This window comes from Dipodomys spectabilis, unplaced genomic scaffold, assembly GCF_019054845.1.
Source record: "Dipodomys spectabilis isolate Male_0828 unplaced genomic scaffold, ASM1905484v1 ptg000379l, whole genome shotgun sequence".
In the NCBI taxonomy this organism is placed as follows: domain Eukaryota; kingdom Metazoa; phylum Chordata; class Mammalia; order Rodentia; family Heteromyidae; genus Dipodomys; species Dipodomys spectabilis.
In genome coordinates, this window is record NW_024871056.1 from 611589 (window position 1) to 635035 (window position 23447).

The 23447-nt window shown below is 49.6% G+C and overlaps 1 protein-coding gene across 1 annotated transcript in view; it reads right to left on the bottom strand.

Moving 5' to 3' along the window:
- Cyth1 (cytohesin 1) overlaps positions 1-22143 on the bottom strand; it is an 82302-nt gene extending 60159 nt beyond the window's left edge. The window contains exon 1 of the mRNA XM_042667153.1: positions 22053-22143. Within this exon, the coding sequence (XP_042523087.1) occupies positions 22053-22074 (22 nt within the window). The 5' untranslated portion in view covers positions 22075-22143. The remainder of the gene's footprint in view (positions 1-22052) is intronic.
- Positions 22144-23447: the final 1304 nt, after the last annotated feature.

Here is a 23447-nt window from a genome sequence, read left to right on the forward strand (position 1 = left end):
TGAGTAGCTAGGATGACAGGCGTGAGCCACCAGTGCCCGGCTTTGGATATGACTTTTTTTTATGTTTGCTGGTTATGCTTCCAAAAAGTGTGTGTGCACATACCGTGCACATGTGCACTGCTGGGGAGTGAACCTAGGGCTTCCACTCTACCATTGAACACCTTCAACTCCTTCCTAAAGGTGATTTTTTTCTTTTAAAAGACCCCTCCTCCCCCGAAGCATCTGTAGAAAACAGATAAGTGGCAATTAATATGCTCTTGATCATTAATTAAAGGTGCTCAAAGCATGACTTAGTATCCTGAGTTTTCACCAGCGCTGGTGAAACCCTTTTCCTCACTGGTAACTCTGACTCCCACCTCCTGGAGCAGCCCAGGACCCTTCACAAGAACCCTGAGGCAGGCCAGTGGATAGCTCTGTCCCAATCCCAGAGGAAGACCTTAGAGAACACAATTTGCCTGAGGCACAGGACAATAATTGAGGAAGAGTCCAAGTTAAAGCTGGCTGATGAAAGAACAGCCCAACGTACCAAAAGGGCAGGGTAACAAATCAAGTCTGGGCGTCTTCCTGGTATCCTTAAACAGGTTAAATCTTCCCTATACAAACATATTTTTAAACCTATCCAAAAATCACTGGTGATTTTTGTATAGACTCTTTTTAAAAGTTTATAGGCTCAAACTTGTAATTCTACCAGGAGGCTGAGATCAGAAGGATCAAGGAGAGTCAGACAACAAAAAAAATAGTTGGTGAGATCCCTTTTCACCTAATATCTGGACTTGGTGTGTTTTTTGTCATTTAGCTTTGTAGGAGACTAAGATCAAGATCAAGAGGATCACAGTTCCTGGCCTGCCTGGAAAGGAAAGCCTGCAAGAGTCCCTTCTCAACTGAAGAAACTATGCAGGACAGCACATCCACCTATGGATGGTGGAAAGTAAATAATAGGAGACTTATCTCAAAATTAACAGTGCAATGAAGTGCTATAGACATGGCTCAGCAGTAGAGTATCTTCCTGGTAAGCATAAGGCTCGTACTCAGTCTGAGCTAAAAGACTCAGGCCAAAAAAAGCCCTCAACACATTGCTGGGGGACAGAGTTGTCTATACAAAAAATGCCTTGGGCTGAGAATGTGGCTTAGAGGTAGGGTGCTTGCCTAGCATGCATGAAGCCCTGGGTTTGATTCCTTAGTACCATATCAACAGAAAAAGCCAGAAGTGGTGCTGTGGCTCAAGTGGTAGAGTGCTGACCTTGAGCAAAAGAAGATCAAGGACAGCACCCAGGCTCTGAGTTTAAGCCCCAAGTCTGGCCAAAAAAAAAAAAAATCCTTGTCAATTACATGGGCTTCCGGGAATGCTGAGGTTAGGAAGCTATAATCATAGGTCTGTGTTTAACAAACTTAGCAAAAATTACATAAAGATTATTTACAAGGAGAGGATGTGTGTGAGATGTCACTGTAATTGTCTCAAAAAAATCTTGACTGAAATCAAGATAGATAAAATCAGAGGAAATACTCCCATCCAAAGAAATCGGCTTTCTTCCTGTGCTACGTGGAGCTCAACACTCTTTGTTTCCATCTGGAATGTATCGTCCAGGCCCGGATCTCAAGGGTGAGGAGGGCAGGCTGCTAGTGTTCAGTAGCTGTCTGCTGAATGAATGATTTTTTTTAAGCAGTCGCCATAGCTTTGACTGATTCAGAGAGGAGGCATGTTCTTAGAACAGTCAAAGTTCTTCCCACCACCACTGAGAGAGGAGGTGGAAAACATAGCTTAGAATTTTACTCATGAAATGGTAACCCCTCTGTACAACACCTTACTAATAATACTATTACTTAAAAATTTTTAATTAGCAGAAAAAATTTAATACACAAGCTACATGATTAAAAACCAATTTAACACTGGAAAGGGTAAATTAACAAGTATCATCATTCATACTGGTGTGAAGGGTAGATTGACAAAACTCTGTAGAAATGCATTCGGTATGGTGACTAAGCAGTTAAACAACCTGGCCCAGTGAGTTTGCCTGAAGGAACCTAACCTAAGAAAATACTGAGAAGGGAGGCAAAGTTTATCACAAAGTATTTGCAAAATGATGGGCAAGAGAAGAGACGGCTGTGAGGACACAAGGCTGATGGCACAGCATGGCTGGTGCATCCTGCATCCAGGGCTGGTGAGTCCAACCGTCAGTGTTCAAGGAAATCACAGCACGCCATGCTTGCTCCCAAGGCAGGCAGTCTGGCTTGCCTGCTCCTTGCTGGATGCCAGGGTCCTGGTCCTCCCTCAGCTCTTCATCTGCAGGTGAACTCATTTCATGCTTAGCATCACCTGGGTCACCATGTTACTGGGAGACTTGTGGTAAGAGGAGCTGGCCCCAGACCAATGTGCCAACAACCTGTGCCCATGTACTGAGCAAATCTGGAGCTAAGGGGAAAGGCCCCTGGGCCTGGCGGGCAGAGCTGCCTCCTCTGCAGCCTCCTCGCTGTCCTCTGAGAGGGTGGAGTCCTTGCCTCAGACGCCACTACCAGTTGTGTATATAAGAATTTTAATGGCAGACAAAGACATAATTGTCGTTATAAGTATGAAGGAACCACATAGCTGGATGCTGGTCTCACGCCTATACTCCTAGCTACTTGGGAGGCTGAGATCTGAGGATAATGGTTCAAAGCCAGCTCAGGCAAGGAAAGTCTGTGAGTCTCTTATCTCCAATAAAACACCAGAAAACCGGAAGTGGTGCTGTGGCTCAAGTGGTAGAGTGCTCACCTTGAGCTGAAGAGCTGAGGGACAGTGCCCAGGCCCAGAGTTCAAGCCCACAACTGACCAAAAAAAAAAAGCTATAAAACATTTTACACCCCAGATTTTCCAGAAAGGACTTAAGACAGATGAACAAGTAGGAATATGCACAAGGCTGTAATCACATGACATGTTAAGGGAGGAAGAGTACGTGTGGAGGTTCACATACTCTTCCCTTTAGTTTTTCCTATGTTTGAAATTTTCCACAGTAATCATTTTCTCAAAGTTTGTCCAAGTGCTAAAGAAGGCATGATTATTACCAACCCAAGCACACAGCCTGCAAGGGCTTTATCTTCAGATCACGTCCCACAGCCTGGAGGAGAGATGAACCAGAACCTGGTGACCCTTGGGACAAATGGCTCAGCTTCCTACATGCCTGGCTGAGTCTCAGGCAAAAGCCTCTCCTTGGTCCAAGTGGGAGAGGCATAAGGGTCTCCTAAGACACTTCCCTTTTCTTGTACAGACCAGGGTTCTCAGGCTGGCACCTATCCAAGGGTTGCCTAGCAACAGTAGTGACATAAAGGGAGGGCACCTCTTCAAAGGACCAAAACAGAAAACCACACAAAGACACTCAGGAAGCTAAAGTAGGTGGATAGTTAAAGTTGGTAACTATAATAAAGGAGTCTTAAAAAATCCAAGCTCGGTTATTTTTTGCTTCTTTGATCTGCTGATCTTCTTCTTAAGAACCCTCCAAAGCTGAGAGCCCTCGAAGGGGAATTCTGAATGGCCCAAAGCAAAACCACCACATGAATCAGATGGTTCCAGTGGAGAGGAGTGGTCAGTAGCATGTTCTTATAGTCACAGGTGTGTAAATCCTTCCGCATCACTTTACCTCTGTACAGGAAGTGAACAGAACCAGGAGCAGCCTACCTAAGCCTGAGGCTTCCTGTGCTGCCACATGACCTCAAGAAGAGCAGTCTGAGGGTCCCAGGGCAGGGATCTATGTCTGTGGGTCCAAAACGTTAAAGCCATAAAAATATGTATTGGACAACAACGGGACCCATCAACTGCACTGGACATTGATCAAAATGAACTAAGCAACTCAATGGCAGCAATGGGAGGGAGGGAACAAGTGGGAAAGAGGGAACAGGTGATGCTATATAAAACAAAAGAAATGTGCATATCACCCAATGTGGAAGAAATAACTGTATTGCAAAGCTCATAGAACTCATAAATGTTATGGACCATGATAGACAATTTGCCCCATGAAAGTTAGAATGTGTTTGTAACTTTAACTAAGCATCACTATCCCATAATACTGTGAAATTTGGGAAATTATGTAATCACTTAATTACAATAAAGAATTTGAAAAAAATATGTATTGGGGCTGGTAGTGGAGCTCACGTAATAGAGCACCTGATTAGCAAGAGCAAGGCCCTTAGTTCAAACCCCAGTACCATCGATTCATGTGTGTGTGTGTGTGTGTGTGTGTGTACATTGCTCCTGAGTCCCTCCCTGGAGGATTCTGTATCATTTCATATGGCTAGTGGAAAACCAGAATAAATTGGCAGCCTAGGCAAAAAGTTTGTAAGATCCATCTCAACCAATAACTGGCTGGTGGCTCATACCTGGAATCTTAGCTACTCAGGAGGCTGAGATCTGAGGATTGTAGTTCAAAGCCAGCCCTGGTAAAAACGTCCATGAGACTCTTATCTCCAAATAACTACCAAAAAGCTAGAAATGGAGCTGTGGCTCAAAGTGGCAGAGCACTAACTTTGAGCACAAAAGCTCAGAGACAGCACACAGGCCTGGAGTTCAAGCCCCAGGACACGGACACGGACACGGACACGGACACACACACACACACACACACACACATGAGAAACTGCTTTGCCTGTGTACTACCCAAGGACACAAAGACCACTCTAGCTGCAGAGACAACTTTTGAAACCAATAATACACAGCTGTTCTACAGCCATACTTGGGAAACAGTCCCCTTCTTTCAACCACTACAGTTTTGATTGTGCCCTCTCATTCTAATGATCAGGGTTTTTTTCCCAGTCTAACAAAGAATGCAACAGCACTTCATTAACATGATTTTTTCTTCTTGTTTCCTCCTCTTCCCCTTCCCCCTCCCCCTCCCCCTCCCCCTCCCTCTCCTTCTCCTCCTTCTCCTTCTTCTTCTTCTTCCCTGGCTTAAAATCAAAGGCTGGGCGCTGCCCCTGAGTTTCTTTTGCTCAAGGCTAGAGCTCTAGCACTTGAGCCACTTGAGCCACTGTTCCACTTGTAGCTTTTCTGGTAGTTTATTGAAGAGTCTCACAGACTTTCCTATCTGGGTTAGGTTCAAACTATGATCCTCAGATCTCATCCTCCTGAGTAATGAGGATTTACAGGTGTGAGCCACTGGCACCTGGCTGATTTTTTTTCTTTTTTTTTTTTGGTTGGCTGTGGGGCTTGAACTCTGGGCCTGGGTGCTGTCCCTCAGCTCTTCAGCTCAAGGCGACAGCGCCACTTCCAGTTTTCTGGTGGTTTATTGGAGATAGGAGTCTTACGGTCTCTCCTGCCAGGGCTGGCTTTGAACCGTGATCCTCAGATCTCAGCCTCCTGAGTAGCTAGGATTACAGTCGTGAGCCACTAGCGCCCGGCTCGATTTTTTTTTTTTTCCTTAAAGCAAGGAAAACAAAATCTTACTCCAGTCAGCATAATGGCACGAGCCTACAATCCCAGCACTTGGGAGGCAGAGGCAGGAAGATCTTGAGTTCAAGGCCACTTTTGGTTACATAGTGAATCTGAGGCCGGCCTGGGCTATATAGCAAGACCGTCTCCAAAACAAGAAAAAACATGTAAAGGGCAGAGAGGCTCATGCCTGTAATCTTAGCTACTTCAGAAGCAAAGAACGGGAGGATCGTGGTTCCTAGCCAGCCTAGGCAAAAGGTTCATAAGACCCATCTCAGCCAATAGCTGAGTGCAGTGGTATTGTCCTGTCATCTCAGCTCCTTAGAAGCATAACTAGGAGGATCACAGCCCAGACTGCCCAGGAATAAATTTATCCCATAATTTAGCCACCTTCATTTTCAAAGTAGATACAGTATTTGTCTCTGTACTCTCCAGGCTTATTTATAAAGTGCCAAAAGATATCCGTTCCCAGCCCTCCCTCCGCCTGCTGCTGCCTCCCTCCGTCCACAGCTTGGTTTTGCTGTCAGTATCTGACTTCTTGCAGAGGTACAGAATTCCTTCTGTGTACACAACAATGTACAATGTCACCAGACCGTCTTTTTTAGTAAGTGGGACACTGAGAAGGCCATCCTTCCACGTGGCATCACAGGACCAGTCCCCGTGTCTGTACCGCAGCTCCTGGGCTGATTACCAAGCTCACTGTAATGTGAATTTACAGTGAGACCGTGACCCATCTCCTTGCCGATGAGCACGCCAGCTGACTCCAAGAGCCGGTTCCCAGCCTGGCACTGGAGTGGCCATCTTCTCTCACAGTCTGGCAGAACAGGAGCACTGCCCCCCTTTAGAATTCTAGTTTTCTCTAAGAGACGGATCACCATGGTGATAAACTTGCCTAGGACCTGCTCCTTTCATTCTTTCAGCTTTGGCTGGGACTGGGCAATGAGTGACCTATTTTTGTGGAATTTAAATGACCTTGGGAATATGATAATACTGGGGAACTAAAGTCTAACTTCTGAAAGCCTATTAAAATCTCTTTAGAATTTATGTGTCAGCCAGGTGCTGGTGGCTCACACCTGTAATCCTACCTACTCAGGAGGATGAGATCTAAGGATAGTGGTTCAAAGCCAGCCCAGGCAGGAAAGTCCAAAGACTCTTATCTCCAATAAACTACTCAGAAAAAGCTGGAAGTGGTGCTGTGGTTCAAGTAGTAGAGTGCTAAAGCCTTGAGCAAAAAAGCTCAGGGATAGCACCAAGGCCCTGAGTTTAAGCCCCAGGACCAGTATGCATGGGTATGCATGCACACACTCACACACACTCACACTCACACACACACACACACACACACACAGATTTTATGTGTGATGCAAACCAAGCTTTTCTCTGTAAACTGAGTTTTTAATGTAAGAATGTATATAATTTTTTTTTTTTTTTTGGCCAGTCTTGGGGCCAGAACTCAGGGCCAGGGCACTGTCCCTGAGCTTCTTTTGCTCATGGCTAGCACTCTACCACTTGAGCCCCAGCGCCACTTCCAGTTTTTTTTTTTTATGTGGTACTGAGGAATCGAATCCAGGGCTTCATGCATGCTAGACAAGCACTCCACCATTAAGCCACATGTAATTTTTTTTAAAGTAGAAGTTTAAGTTTCTCTTATCAAAAGGCTGTGCACACACTATTTATATGTCTTAGAAAGTGGGAGATTAAAGCAATAATAGAAAAGGGAAAGAACAACAGTACCGAGCCAGAAACTTACTTTGTAACCTTGAAATCTACTCTGGGTGGAAACTGAACCAGGGAACCTTGAACAGTTTCTGTGAAAGATTAACAGCCCTAGCCTGCTTCCTCCATAGTGGAGAGGGGCATAATCGTCAAAAAACAGCCTGCCATACCTCCTATAACAGCAAGCTGTTCTGGTGTTTCCAGAACCTGCAACCAGGTTATCTCAGGTTATCTTTGCTCTCAAAGAGAGAAAACTGCCAAAGACTGGACAACAACATAGCTTTTTCTTTTTTTTTGGTCAGTCATGGGGCTTGAACTCTGGGCCTGGGCGCTGTCACTCACCTCTTCAGCTCAAGGCAAGTACTCTACCACTTGAGCCACAGCACTTCTGGTCTTTTTCTGAATGGTTTAATCTCATAGCCTTTCCTGCCTGTGATGGCTTTGAACCATGATCTTCAGATCTCAGTCTCTTGAGTAGCTAGGATTATAGGCGTGAGCCACTGGCGCCCAGCTACACATAGCTTTCTGACTAGGAGATTCTCTGTTCCAGTGCTTCGATGACAAGGACTGCTGTAGAGAGGTGGAATTCAGGGTGGAAGGTCAGGCTTGCTGCTGCTGCACATGACTTCCCTTCCCCTGGAATTAGAAATGCGAAAGAAGGCTAAACCAAGCCTACAGAGCACACTTAGATACCCATGATGCACATTTCTCAAGAAAGACCTACAGAAAGGGTGAAACCGCCTGTTCTCAAAGAACATCCGGGAACAAGAACATTGGTGTGCATGCAGTCGGCACAATAATGACCCCCAGAGATGTCCACATCCTAGCCCCAGACCTGGCAGTGTGTAGAGTAAGGAAATGGAATTAAAATGCTAATCAGCTCATGTTTACAAGGGGAGATAACCATTCATTGTTCAGATGACTACAGGGCCCTTAAAAGTGGAAGGAGCCAGGAGCTGGTGGCTCATGCCTGTCATCCTAGCTACTCAGGAGGCTGAGATCTGAGGATTGCAGTTCAAAGCCAGTGCCGGCAGAAGACTCTTATCTCCAATGGACCACTCAAAAACCAGAAATGGAGCTGTGGCTCAAAGTGGTAGAGCACTAGCCCTGAGCAAAAGAGCTCAGGGAAAGCTCCCAGGCCCTGAGTTCAAGCCCCACAACTGCCAAAACTAAAATAAGTGGAAGGAGGCTGAGAATGATGGTCTACTCCAGTAATCTCAGCTACTTAGAAGGCAGAGAGCTGGAGGAAGGCAGTTTGAGGCCAGTTTGGACAAAAATTTAGTAAGATTCCATCTCTACCAATAAGCCAGGCCTGTGGCGTGTGCTTGCCAACCCAACTATGCAGGAGGCATCGGTAAGAGGATTGAAGACTGACGCAAGCACTGAGCAAAGTAAGTAAAGCAAAAGAGCGCTGGAGATACAGCTGAGTGGCACGGCATCTGCCTAGCAAGCACGAAGCTCTGACTGAAAACTCTAGTATAGAAAAAAAAAAAGTGCAAGGAGTCAAAAGAGTCAAGGCTGGAAGCAGGGCGCTGGTGGCTCACACCTGTAATCCTAGCTACTCAGGAGGCTGAGATCTAAGGATTGCAGTTCAAAGCCAGCCCCGGCAGGAAAGTCTATGAGACTCTTATCTCCAATTAACCACCAAAAAACCGGAAGTGGCGCTATGGCTCAAGTGCTATAGCATTAGCCTTGAGCTGAAGCACTCAGGGACACCACCTAAGTCCAGAGTTCAAGCCCCACAACCGACAAAAAAAGAGTCAAGGTTAGAGAGGTAAAGTGTGAGATTCACTAGCTACTTCTGCCTTTGCTGTGCAGGAAGGGACTGAGACCAAGGAGTGCTGGTGTGCTTGTTCCCTAGGGCGTCGAAGGGCGTCCACGAGGACACAGTCCTGATGATCCTTGACTTTGAGCTCAGTGACTCAGTCCAGACCTCTGACCTCCAGAACTCTAAGTAGTAAATTCATGTTGTTTCAGACCACTAGATTTGTGACAACTTGTTACAGAAGCAATAAGAAACTAATATTTGAGTTGCTTCTTTTGTCTCTCTCTGGAATATGGTAAGGGCATGTTCAAAAAGGAGCCCCAAGGCAAAGCAACATTCTACCAAGTTGTTTTACTCCCTGCTTTCTTGAGTTTGTAACCAAATACTGATTTTTTTCTTCTTTTTGGTACCAGTTCTGGGGCTTGAACTCAGGGCCCAAACACTTTTCCTGGGCTTTTGTGCTCAAGGCTAGTACTCTAATAATACCTGAGCCACAGCTCTACTTCCAGCTTCTGTTCTGGTGGTTAACTAGAGATCAGAGTCCCACAAACTTTCCTGCCTGGGCTGACTTCAAATCACCACCTTCAGATCTCAGTCTCCTGAGTAGCTAGGATTCCAGGTGTGAGCCACTAGCATCTAATTACCAAATTCCAATTTTTTTTTTTTTTTGGGTCCGATCATGGGCCTGAACTCTGGGCCTGGGCGCTGTCCCTCAGCTCTTCAGCTCAAGGCTAGCGCTCTACCACTTGAGCCACAGCACCACTTCTGGCTTTTTTCTTTTTGCTTATGTGGTGCTGAGGAATCAAACCCAGGGCCTCATGCATGCAAGGCAAGCGCTCTACCACTGAGCCACCTTCCCAGCCCACACAGGGAGGAGCTTAGATGACTCCACCAGTAGTTGTGGCAGGAACCAAGCCTCCACAAAAACCACAGGCTGACACAGCAGTGAAGCAAGACACAGTACGCACTAGCTAAGAAGCTCTGGTTCCAAGTGACTTACAGCTGCCATGAGCAATCTCAGGGATCTTAGCTTCTCTGTCAAAAACAAGACGCGGGCATAGATGTAATGATTCATTCAACAAACTCTGACAGCCAGGCGCTGCTAAGCCTGTGGGTTGGGTTGGTATAAGAGAGGAAGTCCCTGCCTTGTGGACCTCCACCAACAAGATGAGGAGAGGGAGTAGGCAGGCAGTGGGGTGGCAACATAGGCTGTGTAATCCACTGGGCCATGCAAGTAAGGCTTGGCTTGTCAAATAAGGATCTGCGCAGAGGCTGGTCCACGGGGCCTGGGCAAGGTGGGGAAAGCACCTAAGTCCAGTGGGCAAGAAGAAAACACCCACAGATGCCCAGTGTGTTGAAGCAGCTGGGCTGGAGGTAACAGGGTCACCTGGGCATCCCTGAAACAGCCCAGGCAGAGGAGCCTTCCTGGTGCACCATGAGACACCTCCATCGAGTGGTGGCTCCTTCTGAAGTCAGACCTGAGTCTGGAGGGATCCCACTGGCATTCCATAACACCACAGAAAAATCTTCCTTCCCACCTAGCAATTCTGTCAGAATTAAGTCTCCTCTCTGCTTGTCACCATGGCCTGAACAGGGGTAACTAAGATACCTTTGTCAAAGTTACAGAAAGGAGTTACACTCTTCAAGAAAACAAGGAGCAGTGAGGCTTGAGGAACATGCCAGAAATGGACTGTGAAGACCACCAGGAGGGCGGCAGCTCCAAGCAAGACAGCGAAGGGCTGTGAAAAGCTCTGGCCAGAGCAGTATGGAGGTCAGGCTGTCATCCTGACAAGTGCTGGAATAAGACACTGGCACTTCTGGGGCCCGGTATGCTCTCCAAGACCCGCACAGCGAGGCTAACAGCAGCTGGATGACCCAGGCCACTTCTATGAAAACCCTTTCCTGACTCTCTTAACTGAGCATTCCATATTATGGTTACACATCTGAGGCCCAAAATCTATTTCTGACCCCAATGTTGGTGATCCGCCTGGTATTCTTATCCTAGCGAAGTCCTGTCCAAATCCTTGCCTCTGAAAGCTGTTCAGCCACACAGACTCTGGGAGCTCATGGTTGCCAAGGTTGTTTCCCCCAGAAGGAATGTTTCCAGTAGGCCTTTCTTCACTCACAAGGGGAAGAAAGGCTAAAGAGCAAGACAAAGCTCTCAAAGTAGAGAGGCACTGAGCGCAGCTTAGAAAGAGGCTGGGTCACTAAATCTAACCTTAACCTAGTTACCTGGATGGCTCCTAAATTCTGGTTTCCTAATTGTAAAAGGTGTTCTTGCTCCAGGGAAACCAAGCCCAACTGCATGACCCTGGTGTCACTGCCCCACCAGTATTTCAGAAGTTCCCTAAGCCAGTACTACCCAGAGGGTTTAGCAGAGACAAATCATCTTTACTCTGCAATTCCACGAACTCCTCAAACTACATACAATCCTAAGACTTTCAAGCCAGGCACTGGTGGCTCACGCCTATAATCCTAGCTACTCAGGAGACTGAGACCTAAGGATCACGGCTCAAAGCCAGTATAGGCAGGAAAGTCCATGAGACTCTTATCTCCAATTAACATAAGAAAACTAGAAGTGGGGGCTGGGAAGGTGGCTCAGTGGTAGAGCGCTTGCCTTGCATGCATGAGGCCCTGGGTTCGATTCCTCAGCACCACATAAGCAAAAAGAAAAAAGCCGGAAGTGGCGCTGTGGCTCAAGTGGTAGAGCGCTAGCCTTGAGTTGAAGAGCTGAGGGACAGTGCCCAGGCCCAGAGTTCAGGCCCCACAACCGGACCCAAAAAAAAAAACCCAAAAAACAAAAAACTGGAAGTGGTACTTAGCTCAAGTGGTAGAGCACTTGCCTTGAGCTGAAGAGCTCAGGGACAGAACCCAGGCCCAGAGTTCAAGCCCCACGACTTACCAAAAGAAAGAAAAAAGAAAAAAAAGTCGACTGTCTAGGTACTGGTGGCTTATACCTGTAATCCTAGCTTCTCAGGAGGCTGAGATCTGAGGACCATGGTTCAAAGCCAGCCTAGGCAGGAAAGTCCATGAGAATCTCATTTCCAAATAACCGTGTGAATGGAAGTGGAGCTTTAACTTGAAGTTGTTGAGTGATAGCCTTGAGCAAAATTGCTCAGGGACAGTGCCCAGGCCCCAAGAGTTCAAGCCCCATGACTGGATGGACAGTCTAGTGGATGGACAGTACGGCTTTGGGAGGACTCTCTGGAGGGACAGTGGTGCTCACTACAGGCAACAATGGGTGTCCAGAGCACAGCTGAGAATTGAAGCACTCCCTTCAATCAATCATTATGGCTTCTGGAAACGACATTTCAGGGAATCAGAGAATACAAAAGAAAGTAACTTTAGCTGAATAGGCTCTCAATCACCGGCAGTCTGCAGCTGCTGCGTCTAGAAGCAAGTGGTCAAAGTGAAAGATGAGCCCACACCCCCTGGAGGTTCGCCCCCACCACACAGGAACACTGACTCAAACCTGAATTAGGAAGGACTCCATAATCACTCCTACATGTTCCCCGAATTTAACACAAAAAGCTCTCCATTTCTGCATAGCCTTCACAGTTACGGAAGCTCCTGTGTGTCCTCTGGCCTCTTTTCTTCTCTTCCTCTCTCTTCCTTCCCTCCTTCCTCTCCTGACCGAGCTCCTGCAGGGTCTCTCTCCCTCTGTTCTCTTCTCTCCCTTTTCTTCTCTATTTACAGTCTAGTTACTTGAAGGGCAAGGCAAGTTGGCCTTCTGAAGTCTCCTTTTCAGTCCTCCACCTCCACCAACCCCTCGTGAGGTTGTCCAAGATGCCATCCTTGAACTTCTTCTCAATCAGCATGTGGTATCTGTCACCCACTTTCTGGGACCCTCCCTGTCCTAGTTATGTGTAGATCTCAATGTCCAGTCCAATCCAGCCATGTAAATGACCTCTTGAGCAGGTCCTCTACAAAGTGCCAAAGACCTGCTGCAGTCCACCACACAACTCCTCAGTTTGAATCTAGACACTGCAGAGCAGTTACCAGAGACTGAAACCCCGACCCCCGACCCCCGTAAAGCCCTGTTTCCTTTCTCCCCCTTTCAATGGCCCATCCCTAACAATCCCTGGGAACCACATCTTATAGACTCCTGCCATCACGATCTCTATTTAATTCTCTCCTCCATATCCCACTGCCCTGGTTCAGGCTCTGACCAGGTCTTCATGGAAGTTAGTGGCCACTCCTGAAGTGTCCACACTGTCACCTGAACCACACCCTGTCACCCATCTGAAATGCAAACTAACCATCATGAAATGAAGTTCTGACCCTCCTGTGTTTACACCAGACAGAAAGTGGGTCCTTCACAACACCACACCCTGAAACCCTCTGTGGTTTCTGCCCTTTTAACCTGCTCTGGCCTTTTTTTTTTTTTTTTTTTGTCTGTCGTGGGGCTTGAACTCTGGGCCTTGGGTGCTGTCCCTCAGCTCTTCAGCTCAAGGTGAGCGCTCTAACACTTGAGCCACAGTGTCACTTCCGGTTTTCTGGTGGTTTATTGGAGATGAGTCTCATGAACCTTCCTGCCCGAGCTGGCTTTGAACCGTGGATCTCAGCCTCCTGAGTAGCAGCATTACAGGCGTGAGCCACCGGCACCTGGCTCACAGCTCTACTTTCAGGATAAGAGTTTCATGGACCTTCTTGCCCCGGCTGGTTTTGAACCTCGGTCCTCAGAGCTCAGCCTCCTGGCCTCATTCTTACCTCCAGGGAGATCCCAGTAGCCATGTGGCTTCCCCTCCCTGGCCCATCTCTTGGCGGGGAATGAGCTCACTTGCCACCTTCACGGAGCAGCACCACCTGGTCTTCAGCACCAGCTCCTCCAGGGACATGCCCTGCCTGACCCAGGTCCCTCCAAGGCCACAGCGTGCAGGTCTGCAAGGACAGGCCTGTGAGCGTGGCGACTCTTCTCTTCAGGCTCAAAGCAGCCATGACAACAGGGACTTCATGGCACAGAGCAGTCAGTAATGCTGACTCAACACGCAACTGCAAGTTGCTCACAGAAACCAAACCTCTGCCAATACTATGAAGGAAGGTGGTGTTTAATAGCTGTGCACCAGTCCCATCATCCAGACCCAGCATTACTAATGATAGCACAGACGGCTTTGGAGACAGACACCTTCTTGATGACAGAACACAAAGGTGGAAGGAATTTGGGAGTGCGCATGGCTGACACCTGGAATCCTAGCTACTTAGAAGGAAGAAATATGAGAACTGCAGTGCCAGCCCAGGCAGGAAAGTCTATGAGGCTCTTATAGGCAATACACAAACTAAAACAAACAAACAAAAACAAAACAAAATAAACAAGTGGAGCTGCGGCTCAAGTGGTAGAGTGTTAGTCTTGAACAAAAGAAGCTCAAAGAAAGTACCCAGGCCCTGAGTTCAAGCCCCAGGACCAGCGCGCGCGCGCGCGCGCGCGCACACACACACACACACACACACACGCACACACGCACACACGCACACACGCACGCATGAAGTATGCTTGAGAAGGTGCCATCCTGGCCCTGCTGCCAGCGTCAATCCTTGCAGGAAGCAGCCACTATCACCGCACCACCCCGAAAGCAGAAAGAGAGGGAGCCTTTCTTGCCCAGAGGATGAGCAGGGGTAAATCCCCTCCTGCCAGCCTCTAGACGGTGCTTTTGTAGTCAGCGCAAAGACAGAAGCAAAACAGCGTGGCCAGCAGTTTGAGAGGATGTGGGATTCACTTCTTGAACAGTTCTAAATAATTTCCCACCTCCTCCAGGCCTCTATTATTGCAACTGAAACTAAGCAACAATAATTAGAGAGACAGCAAGAAGCTGCATGGGGCTGGCACTCTGGACAGGTTTGGGCAAAGGGCTTCCCTTCAAAGCCCACTCCAAAGACCTTTCATCTTAGGGTACGGGGGTGGTAGGAGAAGACAAGCACACAGGGAGGGGACCCCACCACCTCTGTGGCAATGCAGGGTTCCCCCCCCACAACCTATGATGTGGCTCCCCACCCTTGAAGCAGAAGGCAGACAGACTACTCCTCTTGGCTCTTCCTGTAATGTAGTGTCCTACCTGGCCATGAGGCCTATAAAAATACAAGAAAAGGTCTACCACACAGAACAGTTGGCAAGGCCTGGGCATGGTCCATAAGATCCCACAGACGGACGGACCTGCTATCATTACATTAGAACCCAGACCAACCAGATTTATTACACTCATCATTTTTCCTCTAGAGGAAAGTTTTATACTTGGCCAGAAGACAGTTAAAGGTGGAGAGGTCTTTAATTTTACTAGAAAAATTCAGTAAGGGCAGATACATAACTATAACTACTAGCTAAAAATCTGACCCAAACTCCAGTGAAAACCAATACTTATTTTCCCCAACACCTATTTCCCCCTCACAACATTAGAATGAGAAAAACTGTAACCACTTGATTTGCTAAAGGTCGTGACCGGGTCAGGAATGAAGCCATCATCCAATATGAAGCAGTCCCTTCATAAAACAAAATATGCAAACACGTTCCTCGTAATCACTAGATTTAATAAGGTACCTCTTGGTCACCATTGAATTCGTTTTGTGTCTTCAAGAACAGAAAGCTTTTAAGAGCTCATTGTTACTGGTGCCTATCCTCAGTGTGCGAGGCCCAGCTAGCGGGACCACCACAGAGCACAATCCTTTGAAGATCTGGCACCATGCACCCAGAACTTCAAACACAGTTAACTCTCTGACATGTCAACGTCGTCCCCAGGAGACGATCTTACAAGTCCAGAAAATGTATCATTATGGTAACCTTACGTTCCAGATTTTCTAAGAAAATCCTTACTTCACAGAACTGTTCTTTTTCAATCAAGGCAAACCATTACTATGTAACTAAATGTGAGAACAACTGAAGTCACCCATATCCCAGAAAATCAAAAGAGGGCACATGTGTACAGCAGGGCTCACGCACTATGAAAGACAAAAACTCAAAGTCCCTGCATGCTAACTTGAACTTGGCCCTGTGGGGCCCCCGGAGCAAGGCTTGTTCTGGGAGCACAGAGATGAGAAAAGGCAGCCCTCTTCTGAAGCCCGTGGGCTCCTCACCATGCTGCGCACCCCTGCCTGCCGGCGCCTCCACCTCGATAGGCTTCTGAGGGTGCGAGCGTGCCTGCGTGGACGCTACCTCTCCACTCCTCCACACCAAAGCCCATCTCTGAAAGACCAGTTCTTTCTCCTGTGGCATAGTCAAGAAGTTCAAGAGTTCAGCAGAAGTCACACTCAAGAAATAACGACCCTGGGAATGAATGTTCTGATCTTCCCAAAGACCCACTCCTCAGAACGCTGGTTATTCTGTCATCTGTCCTGATGCCACGCCGTCACTCTGTACATCTCTAACCATCCCTCCCCAGGTGGCCTTCCAGTCTAGCACACAGCCTGACCTAGCGAGGGGCATAAGGCGCGTCAGCCACCCATGGACTGGCGGTTCCCAAACCCTCTGAGAACCTGCTTACAGCTACGGATTCTGCAAACAATGCAAACCATGGGATTTCAAAGAGGTCCCAGAGGGCTGGCGGGAGAGTCCCAGTGCAGGTGAGAAATGTATGTTCAGGGTGACAATGATCAAGAGGCAGTATACTTATAAACTAATTTGTTGAATGGAAAACCCTGTGTACAATTAAAAATAATAATGAAAGGATAATAAAAATAATAATAAAAATAAAAAAAAATAATAAAAATATTATCTTTGAGCCAGGTGCCAGTGGCTCACGCCTGTAATCCTAGCTACTCAGGAGGCTGAGATCTGAGGATCATGGTTCAAAGCCAGCTCAGATAGAAAAGTCTCTGAGACTCTTATCTCCAATTAGCCACCAGAAAACTGGAAGTGGTGCTGTGACTCAAGTGGTAGAGCACTGGCCTTGAGTTGAAGAGCTCAGGGACAGCACCCAGGCCCAGAGTTCAAGATCCATGACTGACAAAAATAATCATCTTTGTAAAATGTAAAACACTCCTGTTAATATGTAAGTATACTATAAAGCACATACAATAAAATAAAATAAACAGGATGAAACAAAACTAAAACATAAAGTACATGCTCAAAGTTCAGAAGACCACAGGAGAAAACAAAAGCACGGAGGTGCTGGGTCTGCCCTTGGGCAGGGCATCCTATGAAGGGAAAACACCTCTTCCTTTTGAGACAACTGGGAAGTCCAGACGCACAGTCATCTAGTAAGGAAATAACGGGGCCCTCCAAAGGGAAAAATGTCAACTATTTCATGTGTTTTCTGAGAACTGGGACACTAACCAGTGATGAGAAAAATGAACTCCCTTTCTAAAATGTTAAACTTAGAAGTCACAAAATGCAAATTTTAAAGTTTAAGAATTATTTCTCAAATTCACTATTGCCATAAATGCACACTCACACGTGTGCACATGTCTCCATGGAGTGTGTAAAACATGGTCAGTCCTCCCTATAATCCTGTTATAAGCTCTTCGTTTATCAGGCTCTTCTGGCATAAACTAGATGTCCCGAGTGAAGCTCCAGGTGTGGAGCTCAGGACTCTGCCCAGCTCCTTCCCAGCCCAAAAACCCACTTTTGGCTGGGCGCCAATGGCTCACATCTGTAATCCTAGCTACTCAGGAGGCTGAGATCTGAGGATCGCCGTTCAAAGCCAGCCCAGGCAGGAAAGTCCGTGAGACTCTTATCTCCAATGAACCACCAGAAAACCAGACGTGGCACCGGGGCTCAAGTGGTAGAGCACTTGCCTTGAGCTGAAGAGCTCAGGGACAGGGCCCAGGCTCAGAGTTCAAGTCCCACGACCGACAAAAACAAAACAAAATTAAAAAAAACAAAACAAACATAAAACAAAAACCCACTTTCCTTTAGGTCAACCCAGTGATGCACCAGCTGGATATCAGGTTATCAGGAAGCCAGTTCCCTCTGATGGCAGCCACCTGCCGCCCTATACGTCCACGCTTCCGCGTGCCACAGGCACCCAGCTGAGCGGCATTCCCCACGGCCCACACACCCCAAAGAAAGAGCTTCTCCTGAGTCCCCAGTGCTTTGTTCCACATCTGTCCCTGCACGGAACCCAGGCCAGACAGTAACCATCTCCAGTGACCACAGAGACAAGGAGATAGGCGGGTGTAACCAATGAAAGGTGACCCGAAAGCCCAGGTGTTAGGTGTCTTTTTATTCTTTCTTCCTTCTACTCTGTTCCTGAATACCCGCCCCTCTTACATATCCCTCATAGGTGAAAGGTGGAGAAGGTGCTTTCTTAGGCAACTGCACCTGAGTAATCTTTGTGGCATGCAAATGAACTATGTTCTTGAATGCCTGGCCTCACTGCCCTCCCTCTACCTAAAAACTGAAAGCGACTTCTCTGGAACGTTGATGTTCTAACCTAAAATGAGTTCTACTTTGCTTGTGCTAGATAATGAATCTACGAGCTCAATGTGAAGATCACATCAGAGGTGAACAGAAATTAAAGAACTTCAGAAGCTGAATATATAAAGGACATTTTGCAGATGCCTCAAGAGATACCCTTTCTTTTTATTTGAAAACTTACCTAAACACTGTAATAAACTAAATCTCAGTAGACAATTTATCCTTTTTTCTAAAGGAACAAAAGCAACATATATATCATGCACTCACTGTGATGAAATGGAAGATTCCAACTCAGTTTTTAAATTTCTACGCTGATTCCTAGTGGCTTACAGCTACTCAGGAAGCTGAGATCTGAGGACTGAGGTTCAAAGCCAGACTGAGAAACAAATGTCTGAGACTCTTCAATTAAACTGCAAAAAGCCAGAAATGGAGGTATGGCTCAATAGTGGTAGAGCACCAGCCTTGCATGAAAAAATTAAAGGGATAGCACCTAGGCTCCTAAGTTCAAATACCATCGAATATATATACACATATACATACACACATATATATGATACTTTTCAAAGAGATCTGTCCCTGAATCCAGGCAGAACTGCATTTGCTAGCCGCAAACTGCTGATTATACCAGGGTTGCAGATGAAAACGGTCTAGGAGATCCCTGCCACACCTCCCTCCAGCCAAGTGCAGTGCAGATGGGTTAATGTTGACAATTCTGTCCATTGAGACATAGACTGATTCCACTCACACAGTGTGTGTGTATGTGACGAGTGTCTCTTTTTGCTTCTTTTCTTCTTCCTGAGTACAAAGAGCTGAGTAAACAGAAGTTAAAAGTTGTCTCCACACGGCCCTAAGAGTGGCCTTTCTAAAAGGATTCAAGGCATAATATATACATGCCTGCTGAACACGAGGCCTTCTGGGTTGTTTCTGACATTCTCTTTAATTGAACAGTGAAATGAATTGTGTTCCCGTTTGTTTGTTTATTGTAACTCAGAAATCCAAATGTATTTCCCCAATGAGCAGTGCCAGGGTCCTAGGCTGATTAACACTACTGTTGTAATTAAATGCAGGTAACAGACCAAAAGCAAGACTGAGTCAAAATATTAGCATACAAAAAGAAGTTAAAGTTAGCAGCATGGGAAATATGGCATACAAAAGATCCATTCTCAGTGCTTCTCAAAGGGGGCCCAAGTCCCCCCAAAAAGAAAAAAACTTGAAAAAATTAAAACTATATGGAACAACTTCTCATTACTGTTGAATACATTGAAAACCATGTATTGAAAAAAACAATAGAGGCTCTGAGCACACAGTTCCTTTCATCATAAGAAAACTGTATGGGTAAATTCTCTGTACAACCTTGGAGGGAAATATAAAACTCTAGAAGCCCAAGGACACCATAAAAAACTGACTCAGCCCAGCGGTGTGGGCCACCCCTGAGGTCCCAGTGTCTCAGGCCAGCCTGGTCATACAGGAAGCCCCACTCAAAGCAAGAAGAAAGGAAGAGGAAGAAGATGATGAAGAAGAAAATGAAAAAAGGAATTAGTGGGCTTCACCTTCACACAATCAACTGACGCCATTAGGTTCTTTTTGTGTGGTGACCCTATGGAATGGGGAAATTTTCTTTTTTTTTTTTTGTCGGTCATGAGACTTGACCTGGGCGCTGTCCTTCAGCTCTTCAGCTCAAGGCAAGAGCTCTACCACTTGAGCTACAGCGTCATGTCAGGTTTTCTGGTGGTTTATTGGAGATAAGAGTTTCACGCTTTCCTGCCTGGGCTGGCTTTGAACTGTGATCCTCAGATCTCAGCCTCCTGAGTAGTTAGGATGACAGGCGTGAGCCACCGGTGCCCGGCTGGAAATTTTCTTTAATTCAATTTTTTTGGTTTCTTCCAAAAGAAAAAGATGACTCTTAAAAATTGTATAAAGGAGAAAATGAAGTTCCTTCTCATCTCTGGGTATGATAGGCAGAGTAATGGCTTGAAAGATGTCCTCATCTAACCTCTCAGAACCTGTAACTATGTTAGCTCCAGGGGAAAGGGGGGATTAAGGTTGCAGATGGCTGCCATTCTCACCAGAGTCTGATGAGAGAAGCGGCCAGGCAGAGTGGAAGATGCTACCTACTGGCTTCGAAGATGGGAGGGGCCGGGGGCCAAAGGAAGCAGGCATTCCAGAGCTGGAAACGGCAAGGAAGTGGTTCCCCTCGGGCCTCCACAAGAAACACAGCCCAGAGGCAACCTTGGCCTCAGCCTGGTGGGGACTATCGTGGATTTCTAATCTCTACATTTATATTTTGAACCCCTTTGTCTGGGCTAATTTGTGAAAAGCAGCCACCGAAGTGAATACACTGTTTCTACTTCCCCTTCCTAGGAGAAGCTCAAGTCAGGCCTGGTGGCAAAGTAGTTGGTGTAGTCAAAGCAAGCAGACCCACAGCTTCCTGCCTCCAGTGATCAGGAGGACGGGGGGGGGGGGGGGGGGGGGGGGGGGGGGGGACGACACGCACAGACCCGGGCAGAACTGAGAAGGGCAGCGAATGGCCAGGTGCGGAGGGAAGAGCAGCAAACAAGGAGGGGGGAGGGGGGGAGGGGGGAGGGCAGACCAGACCCAGACGAGTCCTCTTGGGCCAGGCAGCAATGATGCTTTTCAATCAGGGCACAGTGCTTCACTAGAAGGTAAGTAAAACGGGGCGGGGGAGGGGGGGGGAACACGGGTAACACATCTTAAAAGCTCAGGGTGAGGTTTGCTGTTCATAACCACCTCTGTGGGCCAGCAGGCAGATCTTCAAGTAAGTGAACAGAACACGGAACAAGATTCCTGTCTCACATTCCCTGAAGCCGACCACCGATCACCGCGGGTGCCTCCGCGTGGACAGGCCAGGGCTTGGCTCCACTTGCTTTTCTTTGGTGCGGGTCCTGGGGCTTGAGCTCAGGGCAGAGCTCTGTGCGGGGGCCTTTGCGCTCCACCCCTGGAGCCGCAGCTCCACTTTCCGGCTTTGTTTTTGGTGGTGGTTCTTTGGAGCTAAAGAGACCCACGGCCTTTCCTGCCCAGGCTGGCTTCGACCTCGGGTCTCCGCGTCCTCGAGGCCAGGGCCGCGGGCTCGTGACACCTGCTCTGCCCCCCCCCCCCCCCGCCTTCGTAAGTTCTGTCTCTGAACTTCCCGGCCAGGCCGCCACACCAAAGTTCGCCGCGAGTTCTACTCGCCACGCTCCAGCTCCTCCCGCAGACAAGGCGGGGGCCGGCCCGAGGCGAGACCTCCCCCGCGCCGGGGCGCAGGGCCGGCCCGTGCCCGCCCCGCGGGGGTCACTGCCCACGCCCCCCAGCCCCGCGGCCAGCAGCGACCCCGCCGGGCGGGCACCGGGCCCTCGGCGCGGGGAGACAGGTCGGGGCCGCGAGCGGCTTCTCCACGCGAGGACCCGGCCGCCGCCGCCGCCCGGGCCGGGGGGACCCGGCCGGGGGGACCCGGGGACGCCGGTGCCCGCGGTCCCGTCACTGCGGAACAAAGAGCCGGACCCGCACACAACTTCCCACACCCGGAGAGCCGGGAACGCCGGGCCGGGCCGGGCGGGTGACAGCGGCGGCGGCCCGCGGTCCGCCCAAGACCCCGGCCCCGGCGCCGCCCCGCGCCCCGCAGCCAGGCGCCCGCGCCCCGCAGCCAGGCGCCCCCCAAGGCCCCGGGACCTCAGCCCCGCGGACGTCCGCACACCCCCGCCCGCCGCCGCCCCGAGCGCCACCCGCTCCGCGCCCCGCAACGCCGTCCCGGGGAAACACCGGCCGCCGGGCCGGGACACGGGCGGAAGCGGGTGAAGGGGAGTCGGCCGGCCGGGCCCGGGCCACACACTGACCATAGCTGTCGTCCTCCTCCATGGTGCCGGTGCGTCCGCCGCTCGCCTCCCCGCCGCCCGCGTCCCGCCGCCCGCGTCCCGTCGCGCACCCGCTCGCCTCAGGCCGGCTCGGAGCCTCGCAGCCCCGCCCCCTGCCTGCGCCGCGCCCGCGCGCACACGCCGGCACGCGTCTGCGCACGCGCCACCTGAGGACCCGCCCCCCCTCCTTCCTTCCTCCCGCCCCTCTCCCCCCCTCCCCCTTCCTCCCGGTCTCCCTCGCACGAGGCTCGCCCCCGCCACCCCGGGCTCGAGGGCCCGCCCCCCAACACCGGGGCCCGCCCAGGCGCGCGCACGGCCGCGTACGGCCCACCTCACCCCCACGCCCCGGTGGGACGCGGCTTCCCCGGCTCGCGCCTGCGCAGGCACGCCACCCGAGACCCCGCCCACCTCTGGCCCTGTTCCAGGCCACGCCTCCTCTGCCTAAGCCCCGCCCCGCCCGCCTGCGCTGGGCCCCCGCAGGGTTTCGGGTTTCGAAAGCGGAGCTCGGGCCCTGCGCCCTGCGTGGTGGCGCCCGGTGCCCATTCCGGCTGCCTACGAAGGGCCCACAGGTCGTGGGTGCCACCGGAGGGCCGCTGTCCTGGCTGATGCCCGGCCTGGGACGGCGGGACGGAGGAAGCCGTTTGAATTCGCTTATTTCTAGGGACGGAAGGTAACGAGCGTCGGGGTACTCGGCCGGGCTTCCCTCACCCGCCCGGTACCTGGGCGCATTATGGGGGGGTGGGGTGCTGTCTACCGGCTTCACGGACCTCTTACAGTCACACCCGTCTGAGTCGGTCTGAGTGTGCGCCGTCTACCCCCTCCCCCTCCTCGCCCCCCCCCCCCCCCGCCCCGGGGCTCCTGGCCGACCACGGCCCGGTGCACCGGTGGTGGAACCGCCCTTCGCAGATGCAGATGATGAGTCAACTACTGACCAGAGAGGCACGTGAAGAACACCTGCCCATCCGCTCACACCCAGGGCACACGCTACAGCCCCGGATTCCAACCCCACACCGAGAGGAGAGGAGAGGAGGGAGGGGGGAGAGGACAGGGGGAGGGAGGGGGGGAGATCCTGATATCCCACCGGCGTGGAGCTGTCACACAGGGGGGTGAGGCATGACCACGTAAGAGGCAGGGCCCTCTGGAGGACCTCTGCCAGTACACGTGTAGACTCTCCTACCCCACCAAGGGCCTGCTTGGTTATTTAAAATAATCCCATAGAGGCCTGTGCAGTGTGTGTACCTGTTGCACACTTACAGTCCCAAGTTCACCAAGGCTGAAGCAGGAGGATCACCAGCCCAGGAGTTTAAGGCCAGCTTAGGCCTAGGGACTGTCTATCTCAAAACAATAAAAACCCCACAAAATAACAGCAAGAGAATG